The 22,498-nt window shown below is 43.1% G+C and overlaps 1 protein-coding gene and 1 pseudogene across 4 annotated transcripts in view; both read right to left on the bottom strand.

Annotated features, from left to right (window-relative positions):
- Positions 1-2,324: 2,324 nt before the first annotated feature.
- LOC110300831 (tRNA-splicing ligase complex subunit RTRAF pseudogene) lies at positions 2,325-3,181 on the bottom strand (annotated as a pseudogene).
- Positions 3,182-8,000: 4,819 nt separating this feature from the next.
- Positions 8,001-22,498, bottom strand: part of Galnt7 (polypeptide N-acetylgalactosaminyltransferase 7) — a 131,746-nt gene continuing 117,248 nt past the window's right edge. For all 4 annotated transcript variants that reach the window (XM_021169631.2, XM_021169630.2, XM_085843950.1 and 1 more), the window contains exons 8-12: positions 21,051-21,173; positions 19,445-19,663; positions 14,930-15,028; positions 13,897-14,025; positions 8,001-8,555 (exon numbers count right to left, since the gene is read on the bottom strand). In XM_021169631.2, the coding sequence (XP_021025290.1) occupies positions 8,418-8,555; positions 13,897-14,025; positions 14,930-15,028; positions 19,445-19,663; positions 21,051-21,173 (708 nt within the window). In that variant the 3' untranslated portion in view covers positions 8,001-8,417. The remainder of the gene's footprint in view (positions 8,556-13,896; positions 14,026-14,929; positions 15,029-19,444; positions 19,664-21,050; positions 21,174-22,498) is intronic.

Raw genomic sequence — 22,498 nt, 5'->3', positions numbered from 1 at the left:
GTATGTTGGCCCTGCTGATCTGGGCACTGTAGGCCAGCCTGGCTTCATTTTCAAGAGTCTGCCTCTTAAGTGGTAAGCATCAAAGCTATGTGCTACCATGCCTAGCCTGTAGTTGTCCTACCTGTAGCTCAGGTAACAATAACCATTCATTCCTCCAATCATAAATATGCATTCTTTAACTTTCCACGTTGTTACCAAAAGAGATGAGGTGGCTTATACAAGCAACCTAACAACATACAATACGAATATAAAGGGGGCAGGGGACAAGACTAAAATAAAAGTGATGGGGCTTCGACTTGAGAACAGCTCTATTCTTAACTGGTTCTTGGTCTCTTGGTGAAATTTTAGAATAGGTGTAGTGGTACATTATACACTTAATCCTGGCCTTTGGGAGTTGGGTGCGGAAGAATTGGGAGTTCAGACTTCATCTTGTCCTATACATAGTAGGTTTGAGGGCAGTCTCAGATAACATGCCATGCTGTGCAGGAGTTTAACCCTTAACCCCAACAGCAAGTCAGCATGGACAAAAAATTTAACTTCTCTATGTGTACAGCTTGCTGTATATCCTAGTTACTTTTGGTAATTATAAAAAGTGATGGATAAATTCCCTTAGGATTTGGCCTTTTTACTCTAATACTGTGCCATTAAAATGTACTTCTAGTTCATTCATGCTTTTTGTTGTATACCATAACAGTATATGATCCTGTCAGCTCCGTGGAGGTGCACGCCCTTCATCTCAGCACTTGGGAAGCAGAGGCACGTGATCTCTTGTCAGTTTTAGGCCAATCTCGTCTACATAGTGGGTTCCAAGATAGCCAAGTGGGTTCCAAGATAGCCAGAGACTGGTTTGAAAAAACAAAACCAAAGATAAAACCATTATATGATTATGTCATATTTTATCCACTTTACTAATGGGCATTTAGCTTTTATTTCCTTTCTGCTGCAATGGCAGATTTCCACTGTCTTTTCAGCTCAGCAATATATATTAGTACTCTTGACCTTCATTCTTTGTCTCCCAGGTAGACAGACATGGTACATGGGTTCAACTCTCTCTCTCTCTCTCTCTCTCTCTCTCTCTCTCTCTCTCTCTCTCTCAAGATTTATATGCATTGGTGTTTTGCCTGCATGTAAGATTCTGAGGGTGTCAGATTCCCTGGAACTGGAGTTACAGACAGCTGTGAGCTGTGGGTGCTGGGAACTGAGCCTAGGTTCTCTGGAAGAGCAACCAGTGCTCTTAACTGCTGAGCCATCTTCTCTCCAGCTGCCTTGTCTCTTTTTTAAAATATGGCAGGTTGCTTTGCCTGCTGTGCAGTTCCCGATAAGAGTTGCCTATGTATTTTGTCATTTTAAAGGCTAGGGATTACAGGTTAAATCCAATACCAATGAGCATCAAATTTTCTATTAAAAGTTTTATTTGGGAGACTTAACCCTTAATAAAGCTAGAGTTATCATTCTCAAAAGTCAAGTGTGACTTCATTTAAATTACCACTGAGAGTCACATCTACACAAGTTGTTTGGTGAACAATGAGGCAGATAGAGCAATTTCTTTTCCATGGTCATCATTTCTCATGCAGCTTCATTAACCTCCCAACTTCATTTCATTTGTAAAGTATGGGCCATAATATCTGAAACATAAAATATATATATACTTCCATTCACACTGCCTTTTGGGGGTCTGCACTGTAGAAGTCTTTTTTTTTTTTTTTTTTTTCCCCAAGACAGGGTATCTCTGTGTAGCCTTGGCTGTCCTGGAACTCACTTTGTAGACCAGGCTGGCCCTGAACTCAGAAATCTGCCTGCCTCTGCCCCCCGAGTGCTGGAATTAAAGGCATGCACCACCACGCCCGGCTAGAAGTCTTATTTAAAAAAGAAAAAAAAATCACAAAATCAGAAAGTAACATGTTAATGACCTTGATCATGTGCTGAGAACATTATATTAGTACTTTAGGCACACTGACAACCCTAAAGCCCTGTAAAGCAAGTACTGTAAATGAGGAAGCTGTGCTATAGAACTTAAACCACTCACACTACTATGTTATACTACCGTTTATTTGTGCAGATTGTAACATCCACTACTATAAAAATTAAGACGCTCCCTGCTACAACTCTGCTCAAAGCTAGGCTTGAGTCATTTAAAAGCAATCAGAATCCACTAAACTCAATTATAGGTAATTCAAAAAAATCTTTTTTTTTTTTTAACTTCCCCCAATTTTATTAAAGAAAAAAAAAAAGCAGTGGTGGTAAATCTCCAGAACATGGTCAATCTCCTGGGATTCTTCCCTGAAGTGTGACCCAAGCACATGCCAGTGTAACAGTTCCCATCACTACACAGGAGAGAAGCCGACATCCACCTGTGCCCATCTTCTTACTTTCCCCACTCTGTGGTCTGTCTTTGGATCAGCACTGACGGCTTGAACCGCTACTGTGGCTTCATTAATGTTTGTCTGTAGCTCTCAGAGCTCTTCTATGTGCAGCAACCGCACGATCTGAGCAGCTTCATTAAGAACTGCATCGCCTGTGTCAGAGCCAAGAATATGTTTGTCAGCCTTCTTTTGTTGTATTTGCTTTGGCAACTGCATCCTGTGTTAGATGTTCCTAAGCCAAAGTGCGAATCGCCTTAAGCATTACCAAGTCGTCACCCTGACGCTGAATCTGAAGGTTAGCCAGAGCTGTGACACCAGCCTTAAAGTCAGGATAATTTACGTCCAAGTTGAGCAGTGGCTCTGCATTTTTAGCTGCGTTGTCAGTATTTTTCCTGTTATCAGGTACTAAGTCCTTGTAGTTTTCAGTGTTATCTCCATGTTCAAGTCTAACAGCTAAACCAACAAGCCAGTCAATTGCTTCTTGCCGATTCTCAGTCTTGAAAGGACAGTTAACATCTCTGAGATACTTTTCAAAGAACTTGGACCAGTCACTACCGGGGATGTTTCTCCACTACTATAAAAATTAAGACGCTCCCTGCTACAACTCTGCTCAAAGCTAGGCTTGAGTCATTTAAAAGCAATCAGAATCCACTAAACTCAATTATAGGTAATTCAAAAAAATCTCTATCTTCGATCTCGTAGTGTCTGATTTTCTGGTCTTCAAGCCAAACAATAGAATTTCTAAATTCTGTTTCATCTTTGCAGTTGAAGCCCGAAGTGTTACGGTAATCCAGGGCTGTGAGCTTGAGTTGGAACATGGTCCCCGTTGCTCTCTCTGATCGCCTAGGCCTCCGCCGGGACAGGAGAAGCCGCAATTCAAAATCTTAAAGAGAATTATCACAAAACAATTTTTTGTTTGTTTGTTTGTTTGTTTGTTTGAGACAGGGTTTCTCTGTATAGCCCTGGCTGTCCTGGAACTCTGTAGACCAGGCTGGCCTCGAACTCAGAAATCCGCCTGCCTCTGCCTCCCTAGTGCTGGGATTAAAGGTGTGCACCACCACCGCCCGGCTTATAATTCTTGATCTTATTTAGAAATAGTCCTTTCCTTAATCTCTAAGGTAAGTCCTCACAAACAATTTAAACTTCTGTCTGGTTCTTTTTTTTTAATTACTTTTTTCTTTTCACTTTATATCCTGCCCCCTCTTCTTCCCTTCTTCTCTGAGCAGGGTGGGGCCCCCCTGGGTATTCTCCCACTCTGGCACATCAAGTCTCTGTGAGGCTAGGCACGTCCTCTTCCACTGAGGCCAGACAAGGCAGCCCAGCTAGAAGAACATGTCTCACGACCAGGCAACAGGTTTTAGGACAGCTCTTGCTCCAGTTTGGGACTCACATGAAGACCAAACTGCACATCTGCTACATATGTGCAGGGGACCTAGGTCCAGCCCGTGTATGTGCTTTGGTTGATGAGTCTGTCTCTGAAAGCCTCAAGAGTCTAGGTAGTTCACTCTATCGGTCCTCCTGTGGAGTTCCTATCCCCTTAGAGGCCGCAATCCTTCATCCTGTTCTTCCCTAAGAGTCCCCAAGCTCCATCCACTGTTTAGCTGTATGTGTCTGCATCTGAGTCAGCTGCTGGGTGGAGCTTCACAGAGACGGACTATCATTAATAGTGTCAGGGATAGGTGCTTGCCTGTGGGATGGGTCTCAAGTTGGGGCGGTTATTGGTTGGCCATTTTCTTAGTCTCTGTTGCATCCCTAGTCCGTGCATTTCTTGTAGACAGGATAAATTTGGGTCAAAAGTTTTGTGGATGGGTTGGTGTTCCCACCGCTCCATTGGCGTTCCTCCCTCGCTACCGAAGAAGGCTGCCACTTCAGGTTCCATATCTCCAATGTAGTGAGTCACAGCTAAGGTCACCCCCATTGATTTTTGGGCACCTCCCTAATTCCAGGTTTCATTTTCTCCCTAGAGATGCCTCCTACCTTCCCACCCCTGTCAGTTGCAGATTTCCATTCATTCTCATGGCCATCTGGCCATCACTCCTGCCGTTCCTCACATCTGATCCTGAATCCCCCCTCCCCCTCCTCATCCCCTCTCTCATCCAGTTCCCTCCCTCCATTTGCCTCGTAAGATTATTTTATTCTCCATTCTAAGTGAGATCCAATCATCCCCTCTCGAGCCTTTCGCTTGTTTAGCGTCTTTGGGTCCCTGGAGTATGGCATGGGTAACCCGTATTTTATGGCTAATACCTACTAATATCATGCATACCCTTTGGGATCTGGGTTATCTCACTCAGGATGATATTCTCAAGATCCATGCATTTAACTGCAAACTTCATGATGTCCTTGTTTTTCATAGCTGAATAGTCTTCCATTGTGTAGATGTACTACATTTTCTTTGTCCATTCTTCAGTTGAAGGACATCTAGACTGTTTCCAGTTTCTGGCTATTACAAATAAAGCTGCTATAACATACTTGAACAAGTGTCTTCGTGAGGTAGTGGAGCATCTTTTGGGTATATACGCCCAGGAGTGGTATAGCTGGGTCTTGAGGTAGAAACTGAGAAACCGTCACATTGATGTCCAAAGTAATTCTATTTGGTTGTTTCATTGCTCAATACTTTTAAAGACCCATACATATGGACTAATTTTCATGTACAAACTTTTGCTCATCTAGGTATCTAACTCTGGCCAGACACCAGCCTTGCTTTTCACAAACATCCACCTGCCTCAGCTTCCCAAGTGCTGGGGGGAGATACATGTGCCACCATGCCCCACTGTTATGAGGACTACACCCAATCACATTCTGTTTAGAAATGAAAAATATTCTCTGTGAGATAGTCTTTATGCAGGCCCTTACTTTGAACGTCTGTATCCCTGTTGTCTCTTGAAATGGTTTGTTTTGCAAAGTTCCACGTAACATTTCTAATTTTGTTTGGTAGACTTCTACTCTTGGCTTCTGTTTGTTGCTGTGTTGTTTTGATTTAAAAATAGTTTGGCCAGGGGCTGGAGAGGTGGCTCAGCCTGTAAGAGCACAGACTGCTCTTCCGGACGACCTGAGTTCAAATCCCACCAACCACATGGTGGCTCCCAACCATCTGTAATGGGATCTGATGCCCTCATCTGAAGATAGCTACAGTGTACTCATATACATAAAATAAATAAATCTTAAAAAAATAGTTTGGCCATCAATAGGCAATTTTATTGAAATAGTCACTACCAAGAAAGACACTCATTTCTGAGATTATATTTTATCATCTGATGGGTGATGTAACCAAGTGTTAGAAATAAGCAACCTTATAGGCTTCAAAAGGCTCACAATCATCCGTAATGGGATCTGATGCCCTCTTCTGGTGCATCTGAAGACAGCTACAGTGTACTTATGTATACCAGAGTGAGTGGGGTTGGCTGGAGTGAGCAGAGGTCCTAAATTCAATTCCCAACAACTAGATGAAGGCTCACAACTATCTGTACAGCTACAGTGTATATTCATATACACAAAATAAATCATTAAAAAAAAAGAAAATGTTTCCATTCTACAGGTGGACACACGTACGTACGGTAGAGTTCTAAACAACACTCAGGCACACACTCATCTAATAACTCTAGTTTGCATTAATTCAGCTATTAACCCTAAATAAACCCGGTAAATGAAAAGCCCGGCTAATTTTTTTCCTTGAGGGTAATCTGGATATTTATTTTTGGCTCTTGCTCTTCTTAAAAACCCAAGTAAGTGTGCAATTATATATAGAAATAATTACAAGCACTGAAAAGCTATGGATTAAAATACAATATTTTATTTTTCCTCACCTAAAAAACAAGCAACCCAGAATTAAGTTATACATAAGCTTCTTGAGTTTACCCTAATAAAATTTTGAATATTTGTACAATTTCTACAGAAACATACAGTGTATCAAAATCTGCATAAATCAAATTTATAAAATGTGTAGAAATGCATAGTGATATTATCAACTTACAAAGCAAGGAGATGGGGATTATTTCCAAAGCAGCCTGAAGTACAAAATAGTCATTATGGTGGCAGCTTCTGATACTTTCCTGTGTGGAAAGGTTTCTGATTTCAATATATAGAATCATGTTCATATAGTATCCTAACGAATTGTAAAAACAATTTAATTTACCCATAACATGACATGCACAGTTCATGTGCCACCTTCCTTAGCCTATGCATAGATACGAGGTTAAAATCTATTTAACATGAAAAATGGTGTCCATTTCTAACACACAAATAATTACCAATTCTCCGAGTTTCCTCTCTACAGTGGATTTATTTGCAATTATATAAGCATATAAATGCATTTCTTCTTTAAATATCCCTAGAGATGAAAGTTTAAATAGTTGATCACAGGTCAGTAGCAAAATACAAATTGACAATTCAAGATTATAAATAAAACTGTTCAGGATGTTGAATTTTTACTGCCTAAATTTGATGAACTAAGGTTGGAAGAAAAATAATTCTTCCAAAAAAAAAAATTAGGCTTTTTTTCTTCTTTTCCCTAAGCTTTATTTAAAAATATTTCCTTCTGGCAGTAGTTTGTGAATTTCTGTCATCGATACTATGATTACATGATCAAAAATGTTTAACTGGCCCCAGCTCACCACATTGCTTTTCTTTTTCTTTTTTTTTGGCACTCAATGTAGACATTTTATCTTGGGGGGAGGGGGGAAATAAGAGACTTCCTAGAAATTAAAGTTTTCAACATTTGGTTCTCTTAAAGTAGGTATTGTCTTAATAAATGTTCAAATTAAATCTTCTTTTCCCTGGAGAATATAAAAAAAATTTACACTTCTTAAAAAAGAAATTAAGGAACCCTACAGAGCTAGCATCTAACTTCGCAGAATGTCGTCCACATTTGTTGATGATCTGTATTCTTAGATAATAAGATCTAAGAATAGAAAATTAGATATTAATTTTCCTAAATTAAAAAGAATGCTCATGGAATTTCCTTTGAATGTAGACAAAGTGTCAGTTTATCTCTGTGCACAGCTTGTGCTGCGAGGTGGTTCTCTAAGGCTTCCATCTCACAAGGGCTTGGGGATTTTTACCTCAGGACCAACCTAAGGCGTCCACACTAGGACTTTATTGTGTTGTTTCCCTGCCCCTCAAGCCCCCTTCAAGTTTCAAACTGAGAATTATGTTTAGTTTTCTATGACTGGTACTGGGGAAAGCAGATGCAAAATGTAGATGGGCAGAAACCAACCCCCCCTTTTAGAAGGAGGACCCCTTTGCTAGCCTAGAAGCTGGTGTGAACAGAGGCCAGGGAGGTAATGCCACAGAATCGTCAAGCCCCACGGAACAGCCTGGAGTTGGGCCCGTTGCTGTCCTCGATCCAGCCATACAACATTCCACTTCATAGCCAAGAAATTCTCCTGTGAGTAACAGACGGGTTCCCCGGGTGACATTCATTGTCACCATCATAGAAGTGTCACTAGAAGCTCTCAAACAATATACTGAGAAATGAAAGAGGCACTAAATGTGTTGAAATTCACCTTTCAAACAGCAGCGTAACTGAAGGAAGGCCACCCTGGCCAACGACCTGTGGCAGTGCTTCCGAAAGATGTAAAATTAAATACACAGCAGGCTGATCATCACCAAGTCGGATGTGAAAGTCTGCTTACTCCAACCTTGTTTTTTTTTTTTTTCAAGTGTGTTAAAAAACAAGAACAACATCATCAACAACAAAAAAACCAAACTGCCTTCCAGACCCCTGAGTGTATTCCCAAAGAAGACAACACATGCTTTAACTCGGCGGTTCAGGAAACCAAGTTAAAGGCACAAATTACCAACATCATCATAAAACAAAACAAAAAACGATGTAAACATCTAGAGTTTAAGGTAAGAGCAGTTTTGTAAACAGTCACTGCAGATGATAATGTTATTGTAAAATCACAGTTTATCAATGCCCCTTCCAACTGATCAGAGAGGTTCCAGGTTTGGAGCTGTACAAAATTAGTAATAATGGTTGCAGCAGGTTCCAGGCGGTTTTCAGTCCTCCATAAATGTACTTGTCAGTAGGTAGATTGTTGGTTTCCTCTGTTCTTGTCAAACACTGTGGATGTTATTCATCTCCCACTTCTGAGTCATTTTACTGGAGTCACAGGTGGAGATGAACACTTGATGCAGGACCTCCGATCGATCTAAGCACTTTCCGGAAGTGATGTGCGTAAACCTGTGCAGGCTCTGCAAAACACAGTGAGCCAAAGTAAGGGTTTTTTGTTTTTAAGATTTATTTATTTATTTATTTATTTATTTATTTATTTATTTATTGCATATGAGTACACTATTGCACTCTTCAGACCCACCAGAAGAGGGCATCACATCCCATTACAGATGGTTGTGAGCCACCATGGGATTTGAACTCAGGATCTCTGGAAGAGCAGTCAGTGCTCTTAACCACTGAGACAACTCTCCAGCCCCAAAGTAAATGTTAGATGTGGACTCTGTTACCTCCAATAGGAAGACTGGGCATCAAGTGGAGGGATAGGGTTGCCATCCCACAGTCAAAACTCTGACCCAGAATTGTTTCTGTCTAAAAGGACTGCAAGGACAAAATTGGAGAGGAGGTTGAGGAAAAGGATGCCCAGCGATAGGCCCAAATTGGATGTCCAGCTCAAGGGGAGGCCCCAAAGTCTGACACTATTACTGATGCTATGGTGTTTATAGACAGAAGCCTAGCATGGCTGCCCTCTGAGAGGCCCAACAAGCAACTGAAAGAGTCAAATGCAGATACTTATACTCAACCAATGGACAGAAGCTAGGGACCCCTGTGGTTGGTTGAATGAGGGAAAAGCTGGAAGAAGCTGAGGAGGGCGACCCCAGGAAGACCAGTAGTCTTACCAAACTTGGACCTCTGAGATCTCTCAGATTCTGAGCCACCAGCCAGGCAGCATACACCAGCTGATATGAGGCCCCCAACACATATACAACAGAGGACTGCCTGGTCTGCCCTCAGTGAGAGAAGAGGAACCTAACCCTCAAGAAACTTGAGGCCTCAGAGGGCCTCATGGAGACAGGAGGAGGAGGAATTGGATGAGAACTGTCGGAGGGCAGACTGTGAGGGGGATAATGACTGGACTGTAAGAAACGATTAAATAATAATAATAATAATAATAATAATAATAATAATAATAATAATAATAATGTGTGGACTCTGATATCTCTGCTATGAAGTGCCATTATTCTTAGCCCTTTCTTTTGGTTATGCCATTTGAACTACGTCAAACTCAATACACACTAATTGAAGTTCAGTATCTTTCCCTCCAAACCTTTGTCTCTTGTTCTTAGTCTGGCTTTCCAGTCCTAAGGAAGCGACTCACCCCTCTCATTCAGGGTATAACCAGTTCTCTACAGCTAACGCTTTCAGTGGTTCTGACTTCTGTTTTTTCACCTCTGTCTCCTGCTCTAATACATTCTTCATTATATGTTGTTGATTTCTCCAATTCAGCTCTTGGCTCTTCAAAGAAAGGGCCTCAGACTATGCAAGATTGTCTAAGAAAAACTTATTTTCAAAATTCAGTGGAGTTAACTTGCTGCCCTTTGCGTTGAATTGACATATGTACCATTGCAACAAAAGCAGTCATCATGGGAATCTGGGCATTGATCAAGGATGGATGGATGGATGGATGGCAAACTGCCAACAGTCCTACCAGCACTCGCCTGAGACAAGCCACACTTTCATGGAAGGATGCCTACAATGATGGTGTTAAATTATGCTATTGATCTTTTTTGGGCATGGGGAGCCAGGTTCAAGACAGTGCTTCTCTGTATACTCCTTGGCTGTCCTTGAACTAGTTCTGCAGACCAAGCTGGCCTCAAACTCAGAGATTCTCCTGCCTCTGCCTCCCGAGGGCTGGGGTTAAAGGCTTTGGCCCATCAGAGTTCATTGATCTTTAGTTACAACGTGACCATAGTGTGTCCTTTAAAAACCACTCAGGTGAAATGAAAAGTGTGAACCAAGTGCTTCCACATGGCAGGACTCAGCTGTGCCCTGAGAAAGACTCAGGAAGGACCACCACCTACTTTGTTGCTCCACTGTCAACAGACTATGATTCTTCACACCTGGACACTGTCTGTCACTAAGGAACCCCATGCAGCACCTGGAGAAGGTGGCTGTCCCTGAACCTGCTGCCTGCCTGTGGAGTCCGTTTCTTAATTGGGCTGCCTTGTCTGGCCTCACTGGGAGAGGATGCACCTTGTCTTGCAGTGGCTTGATGTGCCAGGGTGGGTTGATACCCAAGGGGGAAGGAAAAACAGGTTGGGAGGAGCTGTGGGGGGTACTGGGGGTAGAGAGGGGGCACTGGGAGGAGAGAGGGGGCAGCGATTAGGATGTAAAATGAACAAATGGAAAATAAATAAATAAATAACCAAAATAAAACAGGGTAGGAGAGTGGGGGGCGGGGGTGTAAGACACTCACACAGACAAACCCAAAAATACTCGACATTGTCTAGTTTTCAAGCAAAAATCAGAATTTTGAAAAATTTACCACTATTATGAAGACTTTACACAATTTAAAGACTTTTCTAACAAAAAAAGGTTTATATTTCTAATTCATTATTTTTTTCAAGACAGGGTTTCTCTGTATAGCCTTGGCTGTCCTGGAACTCACTCTGTAAACCAGGCTGGCCTCGAACTCAGAAATCCACCTGCCTCTGCCTCCCGAGTGCTGGGAGTATAGGTGTGTGCTACCACTCCCGGCTCTAATTTTTAAATATATATTGTACAATGGAATATTTCAGCATTTGGGAGATCTTTATAACTTAGTGAATAGTATAATGTATTAATTTAGCATAATTTGAAACTTAAAAAGGTTACAAATTCTTGCAATTTAATTTCCAATCCCAGAAATATTCCTAGTAGCGCCCTCCACAAGGGCTGTTTGGTTATCTTTCACTGTCTCAACTTTGTTGCGCGGGCTGCCTTCAAATGACAGCCTTCCTACCTTGGCCTCACGAGTTTTGGGATTCCAGGCTAGCACAACAGTACTGAGTGAGTTTCAATTCCCCTTAAGATTTAAGGGGTAATGCTGAAGCCAGGAAATCTGTAGACTCGGTTCATAATGATCTTTTCAGCAGCCCTTATGTCACAATCCTTTTCCTAACAGCATCCACTGTTTCCTATGGCGACTGCACAGAATGTCAGCTCACATTAGGGACAACCTGAGTGCGGTCCTCCTGAGGCTCTTAATACTGGATTTCTGCTTATCTAGTTTTTCTCTCTGAAAACTGACCAGAAACAATCACCTACGTTCTCTTTTTCCCTTCCTTACAACATTTTTGATTATTTTTAACTGCATCTTTTTTTCATCTATACATTATAGAACAGCATGTTTTGGATAGCTTCCACACCCTATACTCTGTCACTGGGGAGATGAACAAATGTGTAGTGTCCTAAATACCTAAAACATGTAGATTCTAGTTTTTAATTTTTTTTTTAATTTGGGAGTTGGTATGGAGGATTAAATTACTATGTGGTACCTCTGAGTTCTATCCTCAGCCAATATCCATTCGTGTGGTCTCCCCATGCAGTATCTTACTTACGGTTCCCCTCCCTCTGCTCCTCCCAGTTCCTCCCACCTCCTCTCCCATCCAAATCTGATCCCTGTCTGTCTCTCATTAGAAAACAGCCAGGCTTCGAAGGGGTAAAGTAAGATAAAACAAGAACCAACACATCAGGGGCTGGAGAGATGGCTTAGTGGTTAAGAGCACCAACTGCTCTTCCAAAGGTCCTGAGTTCAAATCCCAGTTCAAACCACACGGTGGCTCACAACCATCTGTAATGAGATCTGATACCCTCTTCTGGTGTGTCTGAAGATAGGTACAGTGTACTTACATATAATAATAAATAAATCATATATATATATTCATATTCATATATATATATATATATATATATATATATATATATATATATATATGAACCAACACATCTACACTGGACCAAACAAGCAAGGACCAAACAAGCAAGCAGAAGGAAACCCAAGAGAGCACAAGAGTCAGCGACCTAGGGTCCCAGTATGTAGTCCAGGCTGGCCTTGAACTCACACTCCTGCTTCAGCCTCCAGAAAGCCACTCATGACTGCTACTCTTTTCTACTTTAAAAGTTGCTCTTCTCGCAGGTCTCTACCACTGGTCCCTCTTAATTTTCTTTTGTGAAAATAAACACTATTAACCTGTCAGGATTCGCTAATATTTTCCAAGTTGTTATTAAAATTTGTTTTCAGATCTTGAGAGCTAACTCAGCAGGTGAAGGCGCTTGTTTCAAAGCCTCCTGACCCAGGTTCGATCCCTGAGGCCCACATAAAGGTGGATGAGAGAACAGGTTGCTCAAAGTTGTCCTCTGACCTCAGGACATGCGTGCATGGCACAGGGCCGGAGTGTCTCTCTCCTCACGCATGTCACACACAGGACACAAACAATGACAGTGCATAAAAATAAAACTCAGCAATTGACGTGCTCAGAATCCAGGAGAGATGGCGCCTGGGAATATTACTAAAGAAGGAACAATGCCTTCAGAACGGGAGTGGGAGAGCAAACATTAGATGATTAGAATGGAGGGCTTCTTCCGAGCCTTTCAGTTTGCAAGGCTTGGCTAATGTTTGAGTTCATAACAAGACAACTGACTGGTTCTGCCCCAACAGACACCTTGAAGATTATACCTTCCGGGTGTGCAAATGAGTGGTCGCTGACTCCTGTGCCTCCCTTTGGTCTCTTTCTTTTGTTTGCTTGTTTTGTCCTGTTCTGATGTGTTTTATTTTATTTTATTATGATTCCTTAGCAGCCCATCTGTTTTCTTTTGAGAGACAGAAAGGAAGCAGATTTGGATGGGAGGTGAGGTGGGAGGAACTGGGAGGAGCAGAGGAAGGGGAAACCATAGTCAGGATATGTTATGTGAAGGGGAAAAAATCTATGAGAAAATTCAATCAAAGGAAAAAAAAATTATACATTAATCCATTAACATGGTCAATCTTGCCAGAAAGCTTTAAATATGCACAGCCCTAACAGAAAAGCAGCTCCAAGGGCTGCAGGGTCATGTGAATAAATCTGACCTTTAAAACAACCAACCCCTATCACAGTCCGCAGAGGGTGAGGAAACAGGAAGGCCCAGCGGGCATTTCTTATTTGCCTGTCTCTACCGCCATCTGCTGGACAGGAGGAGGCAAGAACTTTCTTCTTTAATGGTCTAAGTTTGGATCTTATCTTGCCGATCATTGAGTCCCTGACTCATTCTCATTTTTAACATTGGATTTAGATCTGAAAACGGCACTGGTAGCGGCCTCCTGGAACACCAGCATTCGCGACGTTCTGATATTGGCACTGACTCTTCATGCCTATCACGGTGGTCTCGCTGCATGATGTCCCTGCTCCAGGGAACCCAAGGGATACCTCATTATAGCTCAGTGATTCACCCAAGCAAGCGCATGTGAACACTTGGTCTTGAGATTTATCCATCTAAATTCTACTGGCTACTTGTTACTGACAACGCGACAGCATAGGTAATCCCGGGAGCTGGGCGGCGGCCTACCTTGAAGTACTGCCATTCCTTAAATTCGTTTAGGTTACAGTGTGTGATCATGACTTTGGATCCATCAGGCCCCTTTGTCAAACACTGGTCGTACTGCATGAGCTGGTTTGCTTCATTGATTCGGAAAAGCTATTGAACAAACAAAACGGAGATGTCTTTCTCGCCAACACATGTTTTACGAAAAGGATGAAACTTAACTCCTATAGTTAACCTGAATAACTTATTCTATCATTTTTGTGCATGTTGGAGACCACTAGTCTGCAGACAAGAACTACTGTCATTCTGAGATTAGTGAAGACTTCTATCAATATAAGAATTACACTCTTAATTCTTTAAGCCTCTAATACACAGAATGGGTAATTAACACATATTTATCATGTACCAACAACAGCAAAAAATTTAAAAGCTAGAAGTAAGCCTAATAGTTTTTTCACAACTGAAATTAGACATATGAAAATCCCTACATTAGGAAGCAAGAGAATATGTGTAAAATAATATTTGTGTAAAATACCTATCGGTACCAGAAGTAAACCCATGTCTGTCACTTAGTAGACCACATTTGCAAACCTTTATGGGTTAGGCTTACTCAGTCATCATTAGTATACGTTCCCATGTTCCCACAAGAACATACTTTTATCACTTGTGTGCAGACATTTCTACATTTCCCTATTTAAGTGAAATATTTTAGCTTTACTGAACATTTTTTATCAAGTCAAAATTAATAAATTAAAAACCAAACAAAGGGCTAGAGACATGATGGTTCAGAGGCTAAGAGCACTGACTGCTCTTCCTTAGGTCCTGAGTTCAATTCCCAGCAACCACATGGTGGCTCACAACCATCTATAAGGAAGTCTTGGCACTCTTTTCTGGTATGCAGGCATATATGCAGGCATAACAAGTGGATGGATAGATGGATCTTAAAAACAAAACAAACAAGCAAACCAAAACCATAACCCAAACCAAACCCGTCTGTCTGTGACCAGTGAGTCTGGCGGATCTCAGTGCTGACCAGCCCTGAAGGAAGGGAACTCACCTGGTTCCCGCCCATCCTGTGGCAGGGTCCTAGCTCCACGAAGCCTCCGTTAGTCTTCCCCATGCTATCAATACAGTATGCAGTCTCAAGGCCTCGGATCTAAAGGATGAAGAGAACCAACACACAGGAAACAGTATGGTTTGTAACAAGCCAGCACCCGAGTGTGAGACTTCCAAATTCAATGTACTGTCACGGAGTTCAGGGCTGTTGTGGTGCTGGGCTGTAACTGGTATCACCAACCTGTAGGTCTGTTTTAGCATCCATGTGACTGAGAGGCACAGTGCACTGGGGGCAGACAGCAGCTCTGGACACGGAACAGACCCTGCTTTCTCAGTCCTCTCACTGGCTGGGCAGCGCTTCTTGGGGAGGGGACTCAAGGTGTCTCAGAACAAGGATAACGGCACACAGTGTGGCTCTCCTCTAACTACCACGGAGTGGTTAAATGGAGGCAAAAGCAAATAGCCATTCCGCTCATGTTTGGGATAGAATTTTGTGCTAAAATAATCACATTTGGAGGAATTCTGTCTTCATCTCAATTATAGGTCACTGTACTATTCGGATCTAGTGCTTGAGTCTGTGGGTTCTGAGGAGGAGGATACAAGCTTTTGAGTCCATGGAGATGAGCAAGTCACAGTCCCCTGGACCATCACCACGTGGGGACAAGCAGGTGTGTGGTTCGAAGAGGAGTTGAATGTGCAGATGAAGCAGCCTACACACTGCCCAGGGAAGCTCAGACCTCTTAGGGGACATCTTTTAAATCGGGGTTTATTCCGGAATGCTCAGCAGATGAATGGAAAGGATAATGGAAAGAAAGTAAGGGCTAGATGGCAGAATGTGGACAAATTCCTCTGAAGATATAATTAGGACAGAGATGGTAAAAGGAGGGAAACCCCTCATCCATCCTTCCATCCATCCATCCATTCCTGAATGCATGTGTTTTCGTTCATGAAATAATAAGTGGGTTCCTACCATGTGGCAGGCATGCTATATCTCTATGCCTATATATCTATATATTTATATATCTATATATCTATTTATATGCTCCAGCGAACTCATAGTTCACAGCAACACAAAGGCAAAAAAGAAGCTAACAAGGTATCTATCATGCAAGAAACACAGGTCACAGGAGAGAAAAGCAAGACCATTAAGGAAGGGGCTGGGGAGTTGAGGAGGGTGTTCTAGGATAGATCCAGGACACAGGAGGAAAGACTTGAGAGACATGGAAGTTAGCTGTGCCTGCAGATGCCCAAAGGAAGGCATTCTGGGTAGAGGAACAGCAGAGGCAAGAAGTGTGAGGAGGAGGAAGAGGAGGAGAAAGAGGAAGAGAGAGAAGGGAGGAGGAGCGTTGAAGTAGGGAGAGGCAAGCAGGAGCTGGTGAGGTGAGAGAGGGAGGAGAGTCCTGAGGTCACCAGAAAGGGCTCTGCCTTCACGGAACCAAGCAACTGGTGTGGTGACCTCTCTTTCTTAAAGAGTGGCGACATGACGAGCATTGCATTTCCAAAGCCTCTCTGATTGTTTCTGGTGTTTAGAACAGGCCAATGATAAGAGCAAGTTAGTTTGGGTGAGAGGTGATGGGGACTTGGTCAAGGTAAGGAAGGGCTAGATTCTGAAACTGATGCATGTGTGAGAAAAAGCCACTCAGTGAAGACCCCCGCCCCATGTTTTTGGTATGGGCAATGAGCCAAGGTGGGCTGGAGAGGGAGAAAAGGCGTTCAACCTGAGGTGGACTGAGATGGAAATGATATTCAAGTAAAGAAGTCAAGAATATGGCTGAATGAATATGCTTAGGCTCTGAGAGGGGAGAGAGGGAGGGAGAAAGGGAAGAAGGGAGGGAGGAGATTGGAGTTGAGGATCAAATCTAAAAGTCATTTGTACAAAGATGAGTTTAAAGCCAGGGGATTGGCTGAGGTCAAAGGAGAATTTCTTCCTTCCACACAGGATTTCTGGGAGATTAAAACGTGACTAAGTCTGGTCTGGACTGCCCCAGATTCACTTTTTCTCAGCGGGTTACTGGCTAGTTTTCTGTAACAGGAGAGATGGAATAAGACTGCCAAGGAAAGACACAGGCATTAGTACAGGAAGTCAAAGAGCAGTTGCAGTGTCCTCTGTGTTTCTGTTTCTACGCCCCAACTCTCAACGCTGCAGACTCTTACAAATGGGTTCAGTCCTCTCTCCTCTGTCTCTGTTTCTTTCTCTATGGCTGCAGTGTCACTGCACTGAATGCTAATGGCTCCAGATGTTGATCTCTGGAGAAGCCTCCTTTCTGGGGTTTGGCATAAGATCCTCAACCAACAGGAGCTGACAGCTGCACACGGCCGGCTGTCTAGAAGTCATCCTGCAGGTGGGAACCACAAACAGACCCAAGAGTGCTACACCTCAACACCTCCACGTTCCCTGCCCACTGTGCGTCCGCCTCAGCTGCCCCCTAACCAACTGTTCAAATAGAAAACGAAAGCATCCCAGCCCTCATCTTTCACACACTGATACTCTGCGCCCACATTCTCTGACAATATCTGTGACTTGGTGTTTGCCTTAGCTATGTCTTGTGCTCTCCCTTCCTCTAAGCCACAGTCACTGTCCCCAGTGGGTGGCATTGTTTGGAGAGGCTTAAGGGGTGTGGCCTTGGAGGAAGTATGTCATAGGCAGTGAGTTCTGGGAGTCTGAAGACTCAGCATTTCCAGCTCCCTCTCTGTGTTGGCCTTGCAGTTTAGGATGTGAACTCCCACCAGCTTGCTACTCCATCCGCCATGCTTGCTGCCATTCCTTATTTTGCCCCTTTCGATGGACTCTTAGCCTTTAGCCTTTAGGATCGTAAGCCCAAATAAATTCTTTCTTTCAAGAATTTCCTCAGTCAAGTTATTTTAGCACAGCAACAGAAAAGTAATGAGTGCAATTTCCTATCTTTGAAGTCATCACTTTCTGTTTCTCTTTTTTTTTTTTTGGCTCTCTGACTGGCTTAGGTCTTTATCATCCAGGTTTCAGATCTAATGTCATATCCCCAGAAAAGCCATCCTACCGTTCCATCCTCCTCAGGACAGTACCTCACACTCATTTCCTTTGTAGCTGTTACCATTTTGTCTTGTTCTTTGCTTTCCTGGGTCTCCCGCCCCCTCCCTCCTCTTCTCTCTTCTTCTCTTCTCTCTTCTTCTCTTCTCTCTTCTCTTCTCTTCTCTTCTCTTCTCTTCTCTTCTCTTCTCTTCTTTCTCTTCTCTTCTCCCCTCCCCTCCCCTCCCCTCTTTCTCTTCTCTTCCCCTCTTCTTCTCTTCTCTTCTCTTCTCTTCTCTTCTCTTCTCTTCTCTTCTCTTCTCTTCTCTTCTCTTCTCTATTCTTCTCTTCTCTTCTCTTCTCTTCTCTTCTCTTCTCTTCTCTTCTCTTCTCTTCTCTTCTCTTCTCTTCCTCTCCTCCTCTCCTCTCCTCTCCTCTCCTCTCCTCTCCTCTCCTCTCCTCTCCTCTCCTCTCCTCTCCTCTCCTCTCCTCTCCTCTCCTCTCCTCTCTTCTCTTCCTCTCTCCCCTCTCTCTCTCTCTCTTCTCTTCTCTTCTCTTCTCTTCTCTTCTCTTCTCTTCTCTTCTCTTCTCTTCTCTTCTCTTCTCTTCTCTTCTCTTCTCCTCCCCTCCCCTCCCCTCCCCTCCCCTCCCCTCCCCTCCCCTCCCTCCCCTCCCTCTCTGCTCTCTCTCTCCTCTCTCCTCTCTCCTCTCTCTCTCTCTCTCTCTCTCTCTCTCTCTCTCTCTCTCTCTCTCTCTCTCTCTCTCTCTCTCTCTCTCTCTCTCCCCCTACCCTGAACAGCATAAACATTCTTTGAAGAAAGGGGGCTGTATTTTTGCCCAGACGAATGATTGGTACACACCGGGGCCGTAATCAATATTTGCTGGATGCACAAATTAACAAACGCACACGATCTTGAAAGCTGATAGTCTGCTCAATTATCTGTGAGGCAGCTGCATGCAGTGGCATAAGGCACAAGCGTGAGCACAATCAGAATTGATGCCACAGAGGCAAGTCAGAAGAAATAGGAAATGACCGTAACAGATCAATGCCTCCGCCTCACTTTATTACCACTGCCCAATTCCTTTGACAAGGGCTGTGCCAATGCCCTGTGTATTGGAAGGTGGGCGGGCGTTGTGAGAACCCATGGAAACTTGGAAAGTGGCTCTGATGCAGGAGAACAGAGAAATGATCTTTAGTATTTATGATCTCCGAGACAAGAGCAGTAAGTGAAACTGGAAGGAAAAGGAGGCAGAATGACAGAAGGACACGGTGGGTGCTGGAGAGGAGGAAATGGGGGAGAATTTGCTGACAGTCAAGTGTGCGAAGGCTGGGAGGGGGTGTGGCCTCGTGGTCAGGGCAGCTCTGATGATTTGGTAGAAGGAGAGGGTATGCTCTCAGTATGGTTTCAGCTAAACATTTCTGCAAGCCTTCTCTGCTTCCATGAATGCCTCCCCATTTTTCTCTGTGTTCTTTCAAACACTGACTCTGGATTCGTATATCTGGATGTCTGAATACAGGCTGCTACTTACTTCACCCCACTCGACATTTCTGGGTGGCAAAGGGTAGTGGGCAGTGATGTCATAAGCGATTTCTTCCATAAACCACTTGAAACTTTTGCAGTTGTGATCTTCTCGAAATTTCTTCAGCTCAGATATGTCCCCGTAAGGCAGCGCCTTTGACTCAGGACGGCTAGCATAGAAGTAGTCTTTATATTCATCCCACCAGACTTCCACGACTCTAACATAATTCTGCAGAAACAAAAATTGCAGTCATTATGAGATGCAGAAATATCTGTAAAGGCATAAACCACCCACCTTGGATGTACAGAATACAAACAAAGTACATTGAACTCATTAGTCAGAATGTGACATTTAATCAATGAAAATAAGAGATAAATAACACTAATATGTTATTTTCCAAGTATAAAAATATCACGTATGTAGTCTCAATTATAAAGCAGTGTACATAAAAGCAGACCTTCCTGAGCTGGAAGATCATAAATTCTAAGATATACATTCTATTCTATTCTTCATTCAACAAACGGATGAAGAACATGAAGCCCAGATAGGGCTTTTGAGAGCCTGGCTGGACAGTGGGGTTTATTCTCATCTCCTTCCTTTATATCAGCACCACGTTACTGACACACATAGGAGAAAATCTCGTCCTCAAACCCATCATTACAAAGAACTGCTCCTCGGGTGACTCTGTCCATCTTTTCATGACTAGAACGGAATCATTTTACTATAACTGCAAATTAACTGTATGCCTTCCACAGGTGGCCAACACAGAGGAATGGCAGCTAGTGACCAATAAAATAAATGGACATCGTCATCACTGACAAACTTTTAACTTGCAGGTTTGGACAGAATTAGTGAGAACTTCCAAAATTAAATGTATAGGAGATCTCCACATCCTGTTTCTCCTGTGATAGAAGTTTTGTGTCTTTTGCTCAAACTTCTTTTCCGCAACCTTCCCACTCCCATCCTGTGGTACCCAGCGCTGCCCTGTGGCCCAGCAACTCTGGTATAGTGCACATTCCTTAAAGATGAGGATTCAGTCTACCAATGAGATGCCTGAACCTCTGTGCAGAATTTCCAAGCATTCCTTATAATGACCAATATTTGAAATGAACCTAAGTGTCTGCTAACTGATGAACGGATAAAGAAAACGTGATACGCCCAACAGAATGCCCAGCCGTTAGAGAAAAGAAAAGTCTATCATCTTCCACAACGCACGGGACATTATGGTGAGTGAAATAAACTAGGCACGGGAAGAGAAACGTGTGTGCTCACTCACGGGAAGGATGTGAAGGAAACCAGTGTACAGAAACACAGTGCAGCGCTGGGTACCACAGGATGGGAGTGGGAAGGTTGCAGAGGAGAAGTTTGAGCAAAAGACACAAAACTTCTATCACAGGAGAAACAAGATGTGGAGATCTCCTATACATTAGTTACTATAGTCAATAACAAGGCATTGGGTAGCACGCTATGTAGTCTATAAACTAAATGGATTTTAACCAGTTCACAGTGTATGTGTAGCAAATATTGTTATACAGCATAAATACTTCCGCTCCTTGTAGTATGTAAATTTTACTTCTCTTCCCTTCTCTCCTTTAAAAAAACAACACCACTTCACCTTCAGAGTTGGAGAGGAGCCAACGTAAAGGGGTGGGGGGTTTCCTTGCCAGCCCTCAAGACGGTAGATGTGCCCAACACGAGAACAAGGCACAAATAACAATTTGCCACCGCACTGCCAGATCTGTCAAGGGAGAAAGTGAAAGTTATCAGAAATGCAAAAATAAATACTGAAAGGTTTGTTCTGTAAATGTGAATTTTCAATTAGTCATAATGTCCACATTGAATTCTAAGCTAATCAAATTCTAAAAGTGGTCCATTACGTCAGAAACACAAGTAACACCCAGGAAGGCTGTGGTGAGGTGAGCAGTAAGTTTCTACTAGTGAGGTGCTCCCTGTGTTCCTCCAGAGCCAGGAGCCCTTTCTCCATACAACCTCAAAATAATGTAAACCCTCACTCAGTCTTAACACTGCCTGTTGTTTCTGATGCTAATCTATTTCCTAGCTGGGTGATTACTGTAATCACCTCCTAACTGGCTTCATAACCTTGAGCTCCTCTCTAGTTAACTCTGTCCTTATTTATAGCATGCGATTACTGGGTCCTGTTCTCTATCTCCTTGCTTAGTGTCTTTGTTGGCTGCCACCTGCTTATCAAACCAAGAGGCGGGGAATCTCTTAGTGTGGCACTAAAGACTCTTTAGCATGGCTCTGACTGCTCTGGCCCACTTTGTCTTTAGTGGCTTCCCTGATCACACTCCTTGACCTCACCTAATGGTGCCCGCACTTGCTCTTCACACTCAGACCCTTGTCCCTACCCTTGTTCTACACACTTAGGAGGCCTGCCTCCCTCTTCCCTTTATCTCTGCTTATGGAAGCATCTTATTTCCAGCTCCAAGTCTTCCTTGATTGTGGTGGCATTTTCTTAAACCATCAACTGAATGCCTCTGCCTTTTTTTTAAATAAATTCACTACATTATAATTTTCAAATATTTCTGATCTATAAGGTGGTTGTAGTTGTTGTTTTGACAATTAAAAGTTCTTTGGCAGAAAGATTAGGTGTCCCTAGTCTAACCCTCACAATACTAACACACAGGATTTTTAAGACAAGAAGGAATGAATATCTGAAAACTGTAATCTCTTCCCCTCCCTGAATCTCTGAAAATGGGGCCGGGCCACAGTAGAGTTGGACCAAGCAGGACGGCACCTCCGCTGCAGAAGGAGGAGGTTGGTCCCTCTGTGACTGTGTCTGTGTCCTGTGTGACCATGTCCTATGTCAGTAGACGGTCAACATACAGCCCCTTCAAAAAGCCACTATAATCCAAGGCTCCAGCGAGCAAACAGTCTGGGAGCAGGAGCGGCTCGGGGCATTTCCATTTCGGAAGCTTGTGGGTCCTAATTCCGGGCTGAGCGCTGAGGCAAGTAATCACTTTATTTATCCTAAGAGCTATGCTTTACTGAGGAATTCCTAATAACTTAGAGAAACTCATTATGTATTTTTCCTAGAAACAA

Source organism: Mus caroli, unplaced genomic scaffold (assembly GCF_978045245.1).
Source record: "Mus caroli unplaced genomic scaffold, Mus_caroli_1 scaffold_10, whole genome shotgun sequence".
Taxonomy (NCBI): Eukaryota; Metazoa; Chordata; class Mammalia; order Rodentia; family Muridae; genus Mus; species Mus caroli.
The sequence above is the reverse complement of the archived record's forward strand: the minus strand, read 5'-3'. Positions and strand labels throughout refer to the sequence as shown.